This window comes from Phaethon lepturus, unplaced genomic scaffold, assembly GCF_000687285.1.
Source record: "Phaethon lepturus isolate BGI_N335 unplaced genomic scaffold, ASM68728v1 scaffold6134, whole genome shotgun sequence".
Classification (NCBI taxonomy): Eukaryota; Metazoa; Chordata; class Aves; order Phaethontiformes; family Phaethontidae; genus Phaethon; species Phaethon lepturus.
The window spans coordinates 13,118-31,623 of NW_010536854.1; the positions used below are offsets into that span (position 1 = coordinate 13,118).

At 39.8% G+C, this 18,506-nt stretch overlaps 1 protein-coding gene across 1 annotated transcript in view; it reads right to left on the reverse strand.

Moving 5' to 3' along the window:
- Positions 1–10,351, reverse strand: part of OVCH2 (ovochymase 2) — a 22,855-nt gene extending 12,504 nt beyond the window's left edge. Inside the window, 11 exon segments of the mRNA XM_010286287.1 lie at positions 947–1,087; positions 1,489–1,622; positions 1,726–1,816; positions 3,208–3,231; positions 4,746–4,941; positions 5,629–5,780; positions 6,171–6,266; positions 7,295–7,467; positions 8,618–8,709; positions 9,396–9,505; positions 10,261–10,351. Of these exon segments, the coding sequence (XP_010284589.1) occupies positions 947–1,087; positions 1,489–1,622; positions 1,726–1,816; positions 3,208–3,231; positions 4,746–4,941; positions 5,629–5,780; positions 6,171–6,266; positions 7,295–7,467; positions 8,618–8,709; positions 9,396–9,505; positions 10,261–10,351 (1,300 nt within the window).
- Positions 10,352–18,506: the final 8,155 nt, after the last annotated feature.

Genomic DNA, 18,506 nt, shown 5'->3' on the forward strand with positions numbered 1-18,506 from the left:
TCCCTAATCTCTATGTAAACCACACCAATGCAATTCTGACTTTATTTCCCTGACCCCGTGTAAATCATTTCCCCGATCCACGTATAAATCGTTCCAACTCAATTCTAATTTGATTTCCCTTTCTATGCTTTTTGCATATTGAGTAAGTGATAGAGTGAACCTTGCCATCAAATTCTGTTAAGTCATGCTTTTTACAAATTCGTATTAATTTCCCCCCTCCCCCCCTAATATCCTTGGCAGTGATTTTTAAGTGGCCTAAACCACTCATTCGCAACATCAACTTTCTTTGGAAATTAAAGTGGAGACACAAAACACAACCAGCAGTTGTGTCTTCCTGATGGTCTATGCCCTGGCAAGGCATATCCCCTCAGAGGGGATTCCTCCCTACACTCTGCAAAGGAAAGAAACTAACTGGAAAAGCTGCAGAAACAGGAACAACAGGTGTGTCTCTGTAACTGGATTGTCCAGATTCAACAGACAGCCCTTGGGCCTGCTCCCTAGTGATGGAAAACTGCTCTGCACAGCAAAACAGCAAGCAATTCTCCAGTACATATATCCTAGCATTAGCTGCCTCCCTCAGGGCCCCTCCAGCAAAGCACGCTTGGGACTAGCAAAGCAGCTTTCATCTGGAAATTCTGCTCATTTGACTAATCTTATTAAGTTTTAAAACATTCTGGAAGCAGGGAAGGAAATGAGATCTTGCATAAAGTGGATGGAGAAGAGGCAGAGTAAAACAAAGGCTTCTCAACAGCATCTATCCCTATGTCCTCCTGGCATCCCAGTGTCTCTACAATGTCACACGGCAGCCTAAGCACACTTACCTTGTTCATAACATCATCCACACAGAAAAGTCACAGGAGCTTTCTTGGATTTGTATTCTCCCAAAAATCTTTTTCAGGCCACCACCCAAGAGTGCAGACAGGTATATTACTAGACTTAGACTTACCAGGAAGAATATCTGGTGTAAGAGCTTTGTAGGTCATAGAAAAACCAGTTCCAAAATCCTTGTTGTCAGAAACAAATTTCAGCCGTATACTATCGGAGCCAATCAAAATAGGTAATGGAAGATCTCTTCCACAGAATTTCCCTGAAATATAATATTAGAGAATAATCACCATTTAAGGCCTTGAGTCGCTTGAGAATACTTGCATGCACCATTTTAAGTACCTGACTATGCAAATTTAAAGGTGGGAAGGAAATTGTCTATCCATTCCTCTACATTCTGTATTAATCCATTAGCCCAACTAAAAGATACACACTATTAAAAATTGAGAACACAACGGACACAGTTCCCTAACAGGCATTTTTCTATTCTTTTCTCCTACCACCCTCTTTATCTTTTATTTTATATCATATGTCACAACGTATTCATCGTGAAAAGGTAAGTAAACCATAACCAACCGCAACATCCTCACTGGGTGTACTTGCCACTAGAATGAAAGAGTACATGGACAGATTACTTCAAAGAATAAGGGGACAGCAACTCACCAACAAGTCTGTCATCTTTTGAATAGACTGATAAAGAATCATAGTCACAAAATGTTTCTGGCTCTATATCAAAGTGGGAAAAACGAAGCAATATATAATTCCCTTCTGGTACAAGTAGAGTCCATACACACAATCTGGAATAACAAATTAGTTCCCATTCACAATGCTGCAACAAAAAAACAGCTACACTGGTACAGGGAATAGTTTCTGGGGAAAGACTGTGTTTTCTCTACTTACTGGTGGCTTTGATAAAACTGTTTGGGACTTCCAGGAAAATGTAATTCTCCTTCACTGCCAGGGAGTGTGCCATCCTGAATGCTACAATATGCTGCATTGTACAGTTAAAACAAAATAGCAGGACTCAGGTTTGACATATGCAATCATCTGTTACGCCAAAAAAGCTCAAAGACCTAGAGAATATTGTAAGACTGAAGACTGCTCAGCTGTACCTTGTTTCTGCTGGCAGACTGATGCTGGGTCTTCTCTCCCCTCTCTTTTATTTGGAATTATGGTAAATCAGTTTTCAAACATGTAATTTGGGAGGAAAAATTAAGCACTGCCAACACGCTGTTATATTTTATTCTTTTTACCTTAAAGAAACTATTTGTTAAATGAGGATTTCAGTACAAATGTTTTTCAGGGAGGAAAAATGCATACCTCAGGACATAAGACAAGTGTTCATTGCAGCCCATTTATAATAATGTCCTTAGCTATGTTACAGCAGGAGACTTTTGTAACGTTACAATATGGTATTGAAAACACTTTACTAGCAGAAGCAGAAGCTTTTCTCTCCAGGTAAGTGTCACTAGAAACAGAATTAGTTACAAAAATTATCTCTTCTTGCCTTTTCTTCTCCTTGCAAGGTAAGCCAGTGAGACATTTTTCAACAACTACATATATGAAAACAAATTTAAAGAGTCATGTACTTATAAGAGTATCTTACCTGAAGCATCCTAGGAAGACCAGTAAAAATTCCAAAAAGACACAAACAGCATTTAAATACCCAATTCTGACTGGCTACATCAAATCTATACAAACTGACCATGTGCCCAAGGTCGTTTATCATCTGAGAAATCTCACTCTAGATTGCTAAAATTAAAATTTTAAGACCCAGGTCGCAAGAGTTGTTTCTAGTATCTTTGTGTGAACTTGTACCTAGATGAAGAGAGTGTCCAATAAGAACATAAACATGGCAGAATCAAAGCAAGACTTTAATTGTAAAACATGTTACATTAGGGGTTGGGTTTCATGGGGGTCTTTTTGCATTTTATTCATAGAAGTATGACCAGACAAGGAGATAGATTCATCACGGACTGTGCGAAAGTACTACTAATTTACCTCATACTTTCTATTTAGAATCTATATTTTTATACAGAAACAACTTCACTAGCTAGATTTCATGCATTGCTTGAGGTTCTGTTCCACATTTTTCCCATTAATTTTATTTGCATTTCAATTAAAATATGGCTTTCTATATGTAGCTGTCTTAAGGAAAATTCCTTTTTGAAGTCATCGGTACATAAGTACAACCCTATATAAGTAATTTTTTTTAACAGAACCAGGAGGAAAAGAGTATATATTTAAAGTATACATTTACATGCGCTTTGATGAGTCAAGCTTCTTCACATTGTTTCCTTCATAGATTATATATCAGGCTATTTTGGGGGTCTTTTTACGCTCTAACACAGATAGAAGATACTGAAAAAATACTGTACTCACCTGTGGAGCTTTTCATTTTCAGATCTAATAAAGGAGGAATAGGGAAGGGGGTGGAAAAAGACAAATAAATTACTGTAGTTTCATATTCACAAATGTAGGCTTTCTTTTTATCTGTGCGAAATGGTAATTTCATACAGCTAGCACTGAGGCAACTTCAAATGCTTGTTGGGGACATAGTGCCTACAATAGACCAGGCTTGGAATTAAAACAACATTGCAAGTTCAGGCAATGCTGACTTTGGAATAAACAATTCTGGAATAGCCACTTCCAGAATTAATCATACGTTTGAGAGGCCACTCCTAAGTCTGAGCTGCACAGTACACTCTTTTTATGTACTTGTTGAGTAAATACTATACATTTCCATTAAGGGTAGCAGAATCCGACTGCTAGCATCACATCGGGGACACAGAGACATGAAGCCTGACAGCAATTACAGTTAAGACCTTTTGCACCAGTGTGACAGTATAAAAGAGCAAGCCAGCAAAAGCTAGTGCAATGCAATTGAGAACTGTGTTTTCACTTTACCTACTAAATCACTTTTTCTGTTCACTGGAGCCAACACACATTAATTACCACAATAGCTAATCATATTATTTTTTCCTGATAATAAAATAGGCCAACTAGTAAATTCTTGATGACTTTTTTTTAAATTGAAAATCAAAATATTTTCAAAAGCTAAACTCTTTTCATTTTTCTCCAACATTATGAAGGTTTCTTTTTTCAATCACCAGTTGAAGCTGGTTTCTAATGGGAAAGGGTGGGTTTTTTCCTCTCCTCACAATTTTTTTTCTTATTACTGAGTAGCAAAACCTCCTAAACACTCCTCAGTTTTTCAGTTCTCTGCATAAATTTTAACAAAATCTCCAATACCTTTAAATGAAAATAGTCCAAACTGGAAGAAAATATTAATTCAGTTTCTTAATGCTCTGAGTGAAGTTGAGCCCTGGACAGACTGTGATTTGTATCTCCAGCTCCATGACTTTGGAAGTGATAGATAATTTTCATGCTGTTCCCCTGCACAGAGGGCATGTAGCCTTTTGGGCAGAGTAAGCAAAAACTCTTCCGAGAGCGTGACTTTTCCCCACATAGTCAAATGTCTGATCCAATACATTTTAGCTGAGAAAAATGACAAGTGACTTCAAAGAGGTGCTTATGGAATTTCAGACACTTTCAGTTGGTGAATTTCCACTTAAAAACAAAAAATACCAGGCTAGCTGGATGAAAGAACCATCCTTAAAATTAAACAAAAAAAAAAAAAAAAAAAAAAAACCAACCACACACACATATATAGTCCAGGCAGAAGGCAAAGTGGAAGAGAAGCAAGCATTTACAATGCTCTCAATTTGTTTTTGGCAACTGCCAATCAGTACCATATAAAGGTACTGATTAAGGCATTATGAAATGCTACAGTGCTTTGCCAGAAAAAATGGGAAAAATATAAGTGCTATATCTTGAAAAAGATAAAATTAAATGAAATATTATTATGAGATGAAAGAGTTGTCAAAAGTGAGGGACACATTAGTGTGGAGATTTAATACCAGCGCTCATGTTCTCTTGAATCCAGGAAAGCACCGCACTGAGGTCTGTGAATATTCCTGGAGATCCTCTGTCATAATGTTTCTTCCTCTCATTACTTATCCAGCCACGAGCACACCCCATTCCTCAGGAGATCACACCCGCGAGAGTCCAGGCACCATGCTTACGTCAGCACAAAAGAGGGCCTCCCGAGTCTCCCTGTAAAAAACAAGCAAAAGCCCAGAACCCACAGCTTAAAAAAGCGTGTGCACACCACTGAGCAAGCCTTAAAGAGTTTTCCGAGTTCTCTTTTGTGCCATATTAACAACCCTGAAACATAGGGAAGAGTAATTAAAAAAAAACCCCAACCAAAACTGTGAAGAAAGGTACTTTCTTTTTTATTGTGTTTAGTCAGGATTGGCAAGAGGGGCAGAGATCAACTAATTCTCTCATGGGTGCACATTTGTTGTATTTTAGCATGTAAAAAGGAGTGAGGAGCTTTTTTTTTTTTTTTAAACTCCCATGACAAGGAACAATCACTTAACCTTTACCTCGCTTCCTTTCCTTCCTGTAATCCAAGGTAATACTTCCTACTTTCCTCTTTAGGATCTTAGCAACATTAATTAATTTATCAAGTGCTTTGAAGTTAGAAAGCCCTAAGCATTATTGCTCTGGGATACATTGCAAAATTGCTCTCAGGGACCTGTCATACAACTCACACAATAATTAAAATGGAATCATGTAATTAAGTACATTGCCCCATATAGAACCTTTGAAAGAATTCACACATCAAAATAAGCACACTCCAAACATCACATTTTACAGTGTATTTATTCATTTAGGCACACAGAGCTTTGAGCTTGAGAGAAACACTTGTCAGTACACAAGGCGCTGTGTTCAGCTGACCTGGCAGGCATCTTTTCCTCCATCTGGAAATCCAGCACACATTATAGTGTCTCCTTGGATGGGTTTCTTCAAAGTTGATAATGCTCTTGAACACTCCTTACTGTTTAGGATCGGTAGACTGACTTCATATAAGACCTGAGGGAGTACTCCATCTGAAATACAAAAAAAAAGGTTCATAAGAGATGCTGAAAGGTGAAGTTAACGTCACTGCTAATACACACCCAAAAAAAAGAGTTGTAAACTTGCTACAAGCCATTTTATGGCTAAATAAACATCCAGTTTTGTATAAATAAGCAGTTTTACTTGAATAAATTTCAAAATGTTTCAAAATTGAAATACAGGTCTATATATTTTAGAGATCCATTTTGAGATAATTGACAGGTAGGCATAGAAGCTAGCAAAGATCCCATTTTGAGATTACAATTCTTATGACCAGTTGATGTGTATTTCTCATCTGTCTATGACCTATGTAATCCAGCTCTTAGCTTCAGAAATAAGACACTGAAAAACCTGAATGTCAAAGAACAATTCAAGTGGCTTACTCTCATTTAAACGGCCCCAGCCACAAGCAGTGCAGACATATCCTGCTTCAAACCTTTCACCTGGATCAGGAAGACATGCTGGCAAAACTGATGAACCTGCCACACATGGACATGAATTTTATCAATAAGTATTTGAAAGAACAACAACAACAATCTTCCTTTCTCAGTTTTTTTAAAACTAAAGAGTATTGTTATTTTTGTGGCATCTGAAAAATTAACCTGGCATTTGACAATTTATCTGTGTCTCCACTTTGTAGCGTTTTGGAATGGAAATAGAAAGCCATGAGCACCACAAGCTTCAGCCCAGGCCTTGCCATTCACCTTAAACTTAGCTGCTATCGTGACCCAGACTTCCATTAGAAAAAGTAGTTGCTCACCTTTGTGGTGGCAAAGAAAGAGCAACCTAACGACGTGAGCCGGAGCCTTTGGAAGAGCAAAGTGTCGGGTGGACTCTCCTGTGCACCTCAGTATTACATAAAACTGATGTGAAGTAGCCTTCCAGAAAACCTGACCCTACGGCAAAGTTAGTGGACAGCTGAGAAACTGCTGGCTCACAGGCCAGGAAACAGGGAAGCAACATCTGTCCTACCCTCACCGTCCTCTTTCCCTTCCAGCCCCCAGAGGGACCATTCCGCCGCTACTGAAGATAATCCCACGCTCCCTTCTGCAGTCTGCAGGAAGGGGAAAGAGGGCAAAAAGCAGGAAGGTCTGGGTAAGGTACAGACACTACCGCGGTACGCTCGGAGCTCTGGTCTGCCTTTGACGAGCTTTACTGTTCACCAGAGGCAGTGAGATGCATCCATTTTTTATCTCTACACCAGAGATAAAAAATAAACACATCTCTTCGGTCAAATTTTATTCTCCTGCATACAAAGAACAATACCTTTTTCTTCAAGGGATTATTAAGTCTGGAGAAGACCATCTAGTTCAACTGATACATTTTTCTGACTTTCCTCTGGTATTTTAAATGTTTCAGTTGCAAAGTACTCTGGAGATTTTTAGTAGCATAATCTGACAGCTGGGAAATAGGCTTAAACCGAGTTTCCAGACTTTGCACAGCACATGGGAGAAGCAAAGGCCTTACCTTCCCCACTGAAAAAGATCACAGGTAACTATGGCCTTACTGAAGTTGAAGGCTCCATCCAGCTTCAGAAGGGCAATGTCATAGTTCATCGGCCTTCTGGGGTCAAAGTTTGGATGCTTAATGACATATTTAACAGGGAGTGTCTGCTCGCCATTCTCCCTGATCCTCAAATCATGTTCTCCTGCAGTGACATTCAAGTACTGGAGCAGGTTCCTGTAGAATAGAAAAATAAAAGTTCAGCTACAGAATCTTCAAAAGGAAAGGAAAAAATATAGGTGTTTTTAAACAGAAAAGTTATTACTACCAATACCTAATGTCTTTCATCTTTAGATTTTAGAGCACTTAATACGTACAATCAGCAAGAGCCGAGTATGCCCTGCAGTAGAAACTGGGAGATGAAAAGGACTGAGAAGAAAGACGATTTAGTTACACTCCCGACTGTGGTTTGGTGGTCCACTAAGGAACCAGGTCCTCTTACTGTGTTTAAAAATGTTCAGTCACACTGCTTTTTGATGAAGGAGGGAAGATTTGGACATAGGAAAGTACAGAAAAAAATAAGACCACTTCTTTGGCATTCTCAGTTTATACCTTAAAAACACAGTGAAATATGCTTTAGGGCTCCTAGTACCAGATCAGATGTGCAGCAAGGAAACACAAAAGCAATCATTATAAACTTCTTATTCTGCTTCAAATTTATTCATCAGACTTAAAGAATTACTTTTGTGTCAGGAGGCTTTATGCTGATTTAGATACTGCCTCTCCTTCTGTAGTTAATACAAACTCTGCAGCTATTGGCCAATTTGACCAAGATGTGCTCACATACAATGCCAGATACAGATCAAATTTATAATTCCAGGTGATTCATTAGTACAAAGATTCAGTATTAACTATAAGGGACTCAGGATCTCAGTGAAGCCACCACAGAACCAGGACTGAAACTTCAGTACAACATTCTCAGACCTTTTTTTTTTTTTAAAGCACTAAGGCTGAAAATCATCAGCATGCAAGAAGTCAGTACTATATCCATTCACCATTTAATTGCATATACTCTGCCAGTTGTTACCGCATTAAAAAAAAAATTGCAGTCACCTGATAATTATAGTTAGGTACAGATTTTTACCTACACTTCGAAAAACCAGTTTCCACCAATCCCTGTAAGTTTATTTTATTCTTAATTATTTTTGGGGTGTTCAAAGGTTTTATTTTTTTCTCCTTTTCTGTTAAAACATGGAAAATATTGGTTACAAATGAAAGGGTAGCACCTGTAAATAATCACCACAAAAAGATGCTACAGCACACACATGTTTTTACAATTAATGTTTTACTGCACCTGCAGCCTGCTCCTGAAATACCACATCCATACCTGTCTAAGATGCAGTGAGCTGCCGTGACCACCCACTGAGCAGAAACAATGGTGCCTCCACAGAAATGCTTTTGCCTTCGTTTCAAGGAAGCCTGCATCGCATAAAAGAAGGCATATTAAATAAAGAAAATCTTTATATTTGCTCTGAATGTGTTTGAGGAAGAAAGAAGATAGCACATGCAGGTACTCTCTGAAGATTCACATAGCTAAAGTACATGCTGCATTTCAAGCAAACCCACTTTCACGGTATTTTTACAGTCACAGTCCTTGAGTCGAAGAGATCCTAAACCTCGCTGTTCTCCTCAGCTGTGACTTGGTATCTGGATATAAGCAACACACACGTAATAACTGCCAAGTCACTGAGGTATTCAGCACACTGTAAAGGTTACCAGTTGAGTTGAGAATTTCTCCTTTGCAGGTCACTGGGAGCACTGCAAATCCATGATGCCTGACAATAGTGGGGACTCGAGGTGGTTTTTGGAGACCTATTTTTGAGCAGTTTCACCCATGCTTTTTAACAACAGACTAATCTACAGATGCTCTTTCAGAAATAACGATACACAAAATAAAAATGGAGCAAAATAAGCAAAGGTTTATCAGGGAGCAGGACAGGTTCCATGTCCTCTCCACCTGCTTCACTGCTTTTCATAAAAGCAGGGTGGAGCTCAACAATACACCATAAGCATCATCACAAAGTATACCTGTTTTCTTCTTTTGTCATTTCTACAAAAAGTCAGGACTTTGTTCTGAAGATAAAACCACATTTGCTTGTGCAAACCTGCCATGGATGTGAGCCTTGTTTCACCTGGTTTCCCCCAACAATCTGAGTAAAAAGGTTAAGGTAACTCCATGGTTTTGTCTCTTGAACTTTCTGCCCACACTTTGGATCTGAGGAGTAAAATGGGGAAGAGAAGGAAAGATTTAGCCTGGATTTATGTTTTTCAGCTTTTTAGTAACATAGCATTGGAAGGCATGGCCTGCTGCAGAAGTACGTGCAATCTCTCAGCCATGACAGGAACCACATTTTATAATTCCTAATACAAACAAGTGGCAGAATTTAGGAAATCAATGCTGTAAATTTCCCTCTTTTACTACTGCAAATTTAAAATGGAAGCAAAAGAGTTACGCAAACAGCCAAGATCTGAATTCCATTCCGGTTTGCTATAAATCAGTAAATCTGCATGAGGAAACGGGAACAATTGCAACCATTAATCTTTCCAAAAAAAGAATACTCCGGATTTTAAGATGTAAGACAATGGAAGAGAGGACTCACTGTATTTTGTTTGCAGCCCATGGGTAACGTGCTAAACCATGACCTTCATTAACTTGCTGCAAATCTGAGAGTATTTAATTTCATTTATTTAATTATAAATCATACAAACGTTTCATAAGAATTACTTAACAAAAGATAGCTTTCAGTTACAGATTTGGATTGGAAGAAAAGCCAGGAATGAAAACTAGACCAATTACTCTAATTCTGCCTGGTGTCTAGGTCTATGAGCTCTTAGGGTCAAAAACTTAAGGGCTGAAACTAGTGCAGCTTCTTTATTTCCGCACTGACACCCATGCTTGTCACTGCCTAAGAACAAATCCGTTAGGTACTTAGAATACTGTTACAACTAGAGGTGAAATTTTCACCCTACCTTTCTGATGAGCGGATGGTACAGCACGAAACTCTGTAACGCAAACGATCCCCGTCAGGAGTAACTGCAGCTTACTGGGGACAATGCGCATCTTGGGGTGCTAAATGACTGAGTGAAAACAAGGAGAGCTTTTACAGGGAAAAAGAAGCCCAAATACTATACTGCAGAGAACAGCAACTAATTGAAGTAGAAGTTACTCATTAATCCAGCCATAAAGCATTTACCTGAACAAGTAAGTTCTCCAAATTTAACAGCGCATGATTCTTTTACACGCCATTACTGAAGTCTTTGCGGTAAAATACTAGCTAAAATCCTCCCTAAAACTAGTTTTTTTCAGGCAAAATGACACAATTAGGTTACCACTGCATGCTTTGCTAGCAACACTTACCCAGGCTGATCTACACATCGAAGTAGAACACAGAATGTCAACTGCTATTTGCCCCTACAATTCCTACAGCTCTTGAAGAGGCAATGTTTTATATTTCCTGCACACTTTATATTTAGCCAATTTCACAGACCTGAGAAACATAAGAGAAGTTTATCATTTTTCTGGCAGCGTGCTCAGTGTTGTACAAGACAAAGACATCTCTCTGCATCAAAATGTCGTTTTTTCAGAAGAGAAGTGTTTACATCCCATTTTTGAAAGGTAATTAAGGAGGACAGGGCTCAGCTTTTAAAAATATTTCAGTATTGCTGTCATCAGCAGTGCCAGTTCCGACTCACTTTGATGGCTAAGCTCTACTTTTAATAGCAATTTAAGTGCAAGCCTCTTAGAAGGCTATTCAAATCCTAAATAAGGAACACATCAGCAGTTAAATTAAAAGATTTCACAAAGAAAAAAGCGTAAGTTAAATTACCCTGCAAATTCACCACTCAAAACTTTTGTCTCATCAGTCTTAGCAAGTATTGCCTGACTTGGAAGTGAATGAACAAAGTAGTAAATGCAACTAAAATACTATCTGAGCTATCTTGAATTCATATTAAAAAAATTATAAGCACCAAGTAAGACATTAAAGTCATCAAGAGAAGCAACAGATTGACTATGGATGACAGAAGCCACAAATTTCACTTGTGCCAGAAAAGGCAAAGGGTATTTATACCTGGGAACAAAAAAATATTTACACAATATCAGGAAAACACATTGTTTGTTTGTTTTCTTGGCTTAACTGGTTGAGACCCTCAGCTTCCCCACTCTTTGTAAAAAATAATTCAATATTTCCACCTTCAATATTCCCACAAGAAACACAATTTTCACATGGGAAATGCATCAAACTTTGAAGACAGAAACATGGAGTAAACAATACACACGTTAACACAAATTTCAGTCTTGAACACCTTCACAGTTACAACCTATTAAAAATACATTTTTTCAAGATGCCAACAGGTAAATGCAAAATATGTCTTCTTCTAAAATAAGTTTCAACAGTAATTTGAAATTATGCCATCCAACAGGATGACATAAAAACAAAAATAAACAATCCCTGCAGTTATAAGTGACACTGTACAAACTGCATCTGTCACATAACCAACAAGAAACAGAAACATCCAGCCCACTGGCAAACGAAGAAACAATCAGCTCATTTCATATTTATGATGGAGAGGCAACACTTACTGTGCAGCAGCCAAAGAGGTTGGAAAGAAAAAGCGTAGAAGGGCACGTTCCATACAACCTGCTCCTTATCTGGGATGGCAAAACAGAAGCGCAGGCTTTCTTCTCCTACTGTTCTTTGTTCTCCTCTTTTGCTACCTATTCATCTTTCTCCTGAAGCCCTTATCTTTATCCTATGTGCAGACAGAGGCACTAATGACTTTACCTACTTCCCACCCTGGGTAGCCGGTGCTGCTCCTAAAACTCGCCGCTCTGGCAGGCAGCGCTGCCAGCATTGCTCCTCAAAGGCAGGCAAAGGGCAAATCTTGACTCGATCGCCATCCACACGCGTGCTCTGAATCTCAATGCAGAGCTGGCTGCATAACATCTTAGCATCCCGTACCTCTGCAGTACGAAAAACAAAGCCGTTAAATCACTGTCCAAAAAACTGTCCAAAATGGCCCGATCCACGTTTTAGTGGGTAGAGCCAGTCCCTAGCCCCAAAATAATGGCGCTACTCGATGCTAGTCTGTCTGGCCTGTCCCTTCTTTTGCTGGGCACTTGGAGAATAAAATGCTTGTAAATCAAAGCATGCTTGATGCTGTAGAAATGTTATAGCTGCTCCTTCCTATGAGGTTATTAAAAAAATAAACATGCACAAATACAAATAAGTTTAAGACCAAGAGAAAGCAAAGAATATAGATACAACATCCAACATCAGAACCTTCCACAACGGTTGCTCTGCTCTTCTGGTTTTGCGGGATTTTTAAAGGGGGTCGGGGGCTGGTGGGAGGGAACACAGGCTGCTTTTTAGTGAAGGTTAGCGGACCGCTGACACAGCCAGACTGCAAGACATAAAAACACCACTTTCTAGTTTTGCTCCTCCCGTCTGAGGAGGAAGAAAGGTGGAAAATTTATTCACTTAGTGACAATGTGAAGTTTTAAGAGAAGAGGGACCAGGAGTGACGGACAGAGAGTGGGGAGGATAAAACAAGCAGCAAATGCTAGTTAGTAATTAACCTGTTAAAAGATCAGTAGAAAAGACACATTGAAATTGGAAGGCTTTTTGTTGGGTTTGATTGTGTGTTGGTTTTTGGTTTTGGAGTTTTTCTTGTTTTGTTTTGTTTTTTTGAGCACAATGAGCTGTGCTTTCAAGGGCCACTGATCACATCCAAACCATTTGCCAGGTCATTGCTAGAAAACTGGAAAACCTCTTAGCTCAATAAAAGTAACAGTTTCACATTTTAAAAAAAGATTGAATGTCTTGAAATATTAAACTTCAAAAATCTTATCATTCATGTATTACATTTATGAATCCTGTAGTTCTTAACTGAAAGCAGATTTAGTTTTAATAGGGATGAAATGTATTTATGTTTTGATAGTTGTCCATGAATTTTGGTTTTCCAACAAACTTATTTTTCACCAGTTTTAGCTTACTGTAATTTCAATTACTTTATTCAAATTATACCTGTTTGATGTAATATTACCTACCACCTTCCCAAAATGAAAGAAGACAATAAGATGCGTGTAAAAGACCCTGAATAGCACCAGCACAAAACTCACTTCAATTTTACCACCACACACACACGCATTTCATTCACTTTTTTCAGCCAAAGTCTTCACGTTACTTCAAAGATCAATGCATTGAAAAGCTGAGGGAACTACCTCCTTGAAATTCTCCATTCCAAGAATCAAAACATTAAATGACTCTTCAACTCACAAACATGTTTGTCCCTCTCCCTCTCTAGAAATACAGTCTCATCTCAGAGCAGAACCACACTGTTGTGCCATGTTATGCCTTCGGTTGGGATTCATGTACTTTTTTAGACCAGCAGAGATCACTGATAAATTCGCTTGAACTCCTGCAAAAGACAAAACCACAGAATTTCACCTCAACATTCCCACATGAATCCTAGTTACGCTAGTTTTATGGTTTAGGATTGTAACTAGGTTTGGGTATAAGTTGCAAAAAAGATCTGCAAACCAAAATTTTGCAGTAATAACGCTCACAATGATATTAATTAATTTTCCTGAAAGACACGTATCCATGATTTTTCAGTTGCTGGGACATTTTTTAGGAAGAAAAATGTTTGCCTGAAAATTAAGCAAATAAATATTTACAAAAAGGCATGTGGTTTAACCGCAGCCAGCAACTCTAAGCACCACACAGCTGCTCGCTGTGGCCAAAAGGTCAGAGACAAAAGTTTTAAGTCAGTACCATTCTGAATCTATTCAATTTCCATCTATTAATAAAACCAGTGCTGATGATTGATTGCTACTATACCAAGGACAAACAGTAACTATTGAAAACACACAAAGCAAATGCTTCACAAGTGATCCAAAAAATTGATGTATGTTCCCAGAGTGCTTGTAGGTTCCTGATACCTTTAAACCAACCCAACTTTAGGCTGCTACCAAGAGGGCAGTTGTGCCCCATCTCCTGTGAAAGTGCCCGTTGCTGCCATTCCCCTTGTGATAGCTTCAGTTCTGGTCAGGCTGTGTGGAGAGCTGAACACTCTTCTTTTTTTTTATGTAGATGGATTTGCTTTTATAGCTGGATTGGCTTCTTGATCAAAGCTGTCACTCAAAAATTGAATGCTAGTACCAATGCAAAGGAGGAGGAATGAATGCATGCACTAGACAGATCAGTCCATTCCTTTTAATTGCAGCTTCCACTTACAATTTAAAATACGTAAAGCAATCATGAAACTTCAGCCAGACCGGGTTTTAGACACAGTGTTCTCCTAAAAACAGACCTAGAGTTTTCAGTTCTCTTCCAAGCTTTGTTACAACCTCCTGTCTGCTCCTGGCTGGTAAACACGTCTCGGCTAAATGGTTTGCAATATTTAAGTATCAACTACCACACTCTGGGGATTATGAAGTCCCTTTTCTTAAGGTGTGAAGATCTTTGAAAGGGCCAAGTATCTTTACAGACTTTTAGCAGCATAGCAGAAGTTAAAAGACACAGTCATCTAGTAACTCCATAGTTCAAATAGGAAAGTTGCTACCACTCCTGCACAACTTACATCCACTCCACATCCTCCCAAGTATTAGTCAGCCTGATATATCAGATTCCCTTGGATCTTTCCGACACTTTGTGCTTTTAACATTTCCTCCCCTGCTACCACTGTGTACAGCCCCCTGCATAACTGAAAGGGCCAGTGTTCTTGCCTCACAGAGAGACATTTAGTTATGTTTTATTGCTTCTAATTAACTAAAGTAAGGACTCGGAGAGAACAGTAAAACAAGAAAGGCTGGCTTTTTAAAATGTTTTTACTCCAACTTGCTACATCCTCCTAAATTCTTCAGTTGACCTGTCAGGGCACAGAACAAAGTGCACAATAGCAAGAATGTTCAAAAGAGCACTCGGTGGAATAAGAACCCACAGAAACCCCCCAAGACACTGTTTCCCGGAACATTTGGTCTTTAATTCAGGCTTTTGGATATGAATCAAGATCTATTTGAGTCTCCTGTGCAAAAAAGGAGCACAACTTGAGAGGAAAATGCACTAAGTTCTTTTTCATTATGCAAAGCAAAGCCCAATAGTTGCTATACTAGCCAAACGTAACCAGTAACCAAGAACTAAAAGAAACAACACCGGCTGGCCTCTTCCCACTTTTCACAACAGCTCCATTTTTCCTGCCTTCAGAGCTCACCAATATATGAGAATTGTAGATACAGGCTCAGTTACTTGCTGCTGCGATGAGTAATGCTGTGACATACATTTTCCTTTTGTAGCTAAGTCTTTTCATAGACAAAGATTTTACCTTTCAAGGTAAACAAGACCAAAACCAAACAAGAACAACAGTATCAACAAATGCAAAAGCACTGCAGGCTATGAAAAGCACAATAAGTTAAGATACAGACCAAAGCTTCTGTCCCCTGGACAGAGTTCAGCCTTACATCTACAGCATAACTGAATAATTGGGAAAGGACAAATGAAGGATGAGAAAGGGAACAAAACTGTGCTTATCTTAAGTATTTGGCCTGAATATCTCAAAATGCTTTGTAAGGGAAGATTGATACTGAAGCTTTTCGGCTAAGGAAAATCTGACATCTGGATTAAGCAAACCAATGACAGTCAGAAGTGTGCTGGTCACGTAGCTCCCAAACGTACAGCATCTCCTCAGAACGTTTTGTTGCTAATGAAATAGTCTTCAGCACACTGGCAGCTCCTCAACGTAAACATAAATCAAAACACAGAGGAATACTAAAGCACTGATTTCATGTGACTGTACTATTTTATGCTAACATACTAGCAATTACTGGTTTTGTTCTGCAGGTATCTAGACCCTCTCACACCCAGAAGAACAAAGCCTGAAATGCAATGAACCTCAGTTCGCAAGCCATGGTACCACAGAGACGCTGCTACGAGCAAAAGGGTGCGAGGTCCTGGCTCTCGGCAGGCACCTCGACGATACGAGGTGTGAGGCACTGGAGAAACAGGCCCTCCGCTGCCGCCAGCTGCCTCGGCTGTTCTGCGCTGCTTTGCGCACAGACAGCGGCCGAGTCCACCCACCCCTCCCTCCATCCCTCCCCAACCTCCCTCCCACTGTCGGTATCGCGTGCACGGAGAAGAGCCCTAAGGATGCCTCACACAGCTAACTGCTGCACGGCGAGCACGCCGATTAACAAGCACACTTTTACATCATACCACACTGCGACGAGGACGGCCGAAGTGATGCTAGTGCAATCCGGCACGATCTGGCTGAACAAACATTCATCACGCAGGCTTTGTAGGTTAGGAGACAGCATTTTTTTGCCAAGAATGTAACTTCTCTCATCATGGCCAATGCTAAAGAAGAGAATGCTTTCCAGTGTAAGTAGTTAAGCCACTAAAAAAAAAATACATATACATCTGCTACAATTTATCATTTGTCCCCTCACCATCCTCTTGATAAGAATAATTCTGGTACATTTATATTGACCATGTCTCAGGAACAGACCTCCAGCTCACCTGTACAGGTATCAGTTTGTGCCTTGCTTACTGCTTCTCTCATCTTTGGGCCTTATCCTGGGTTCAGCTGGGACAGAGTTAATTTTCGTCGCAGAAGCTAGTGTGAGGCTATGTTTTGGATTTGCGATGAAAATAATGTTGACCACGTACTGATGTTTTCAGTATGTTTTTCAAGGACTGTCCAGCTTTTCAGGCTGGGCTACCAGCGAGAGGGCTGGGGGTGCTCGGGAAGTTGGAGGGGACACAGCCAGGACAGCTGACCCAGGCTGGGCAAGGGGATATTCCATACCATATGATGTCATGCTCAGCATACAAAGCTGGGGGGGAGGGGGGAGAAGGAAGGAGGGGGACGTTCAGAGCGATGGCATTTGTCTTCCCAAGTAACTGTCATGCATGGTGGAGCCCTGCTTCCCTGGAGATGGCTGAACACCTGCCTGCCCATGGGGAGTGGTGAATGGATTCCCTGTTTTGCTCTGTTTGCAAACGCGGCTTTTGCTTTACCTGTTAAACTGTCTCTATCTCGACCCACGAGTTTTCTCACTTTTACCCTTCTGATTCTCTCCCCCATCCCGCCGTGGGGGAGCGAGCGAGCGGCTGCGTGGGGCTTGGTTGCTGGTTGAGGTTGAACCCCGCCAGGCTGGAGAGTAGGCATTCACAACTGCGCACACGAGATGGAGCATTTCTAAACGCCCATTCTGATTAAGCATTTCTGTGATGGCTTTAGAATTTAGAAACACAAACAACCCCTGAACATAAGAACCACCTTTTGTATAGCCTTTTGATGACTAAATTTTTTTTTTTTTTAATACTTGACAGTATAAATGAGGTATATACTGGTAAGTGACAGATGCAACAGTAACACCAGGTGGAAGAAGGGGCCATACAACCTCCTCCCTGTCATTGGTATGGAACAAATGCAAGTGAGACTACAAGTCCTAACCTGTCTCCCCTCCCCAACTCAGTTACTCTTGCCCCAGATACACATTCGCCAGCAAGCTCTGATTATATACTTTTTTACAACAAGGTTCAAAACATCATAACAGAGTAAGGCAAAAAAGGAGAATTTTTCTGCTATATAGAAGGCATTCATAGTAATTACATCAAATCAACTGCACATCTCTTACTAAGTTGATGCATAACAGACACAGAGTCCAAAATAAATGCAACAAATTACTTGATTTTTGGAGAGCACATTGAATACATTTTAATGTCTGATTTTAACTTGGGAAAAACACAGTATTACAGTGCTAAAAAAATGCTCAAAAGACATAAATACACCACCTCAGGCAAACAGTGGCAAGATGAATTCTTGCATGCTTCTTCAGAAACATACTGAAGATAAAAAGGTATGTCAGCATGGCCATGCTGCCAGTACAGTGTCTGTAGTTCACATCACATCAAGAACAGGACAAAAGGACAGCACTCCAGGTGCCTGCTAAGCTCAGCACTGGAAGTCCAAAGCTCTTGGTATCATTGCACAGCCTATTTCACGGAGAGTACCACTGCCTTACAAAGAGATGGAACTGAGGCCGAACGGCAGGCAGAGATGAATGTTTTGCAAACTAGCTTAGAAGTTCAGGAGAAGGAAGTCGAAAAGTAATCTAGGTATTTGCTCTTGATCAGTCAACAGAGACCAGCTTCCACTGTTACAGAAAACTGGCACATAACCACAGTCTGTTTGCTCTTGGCCAGGCTTGGTCT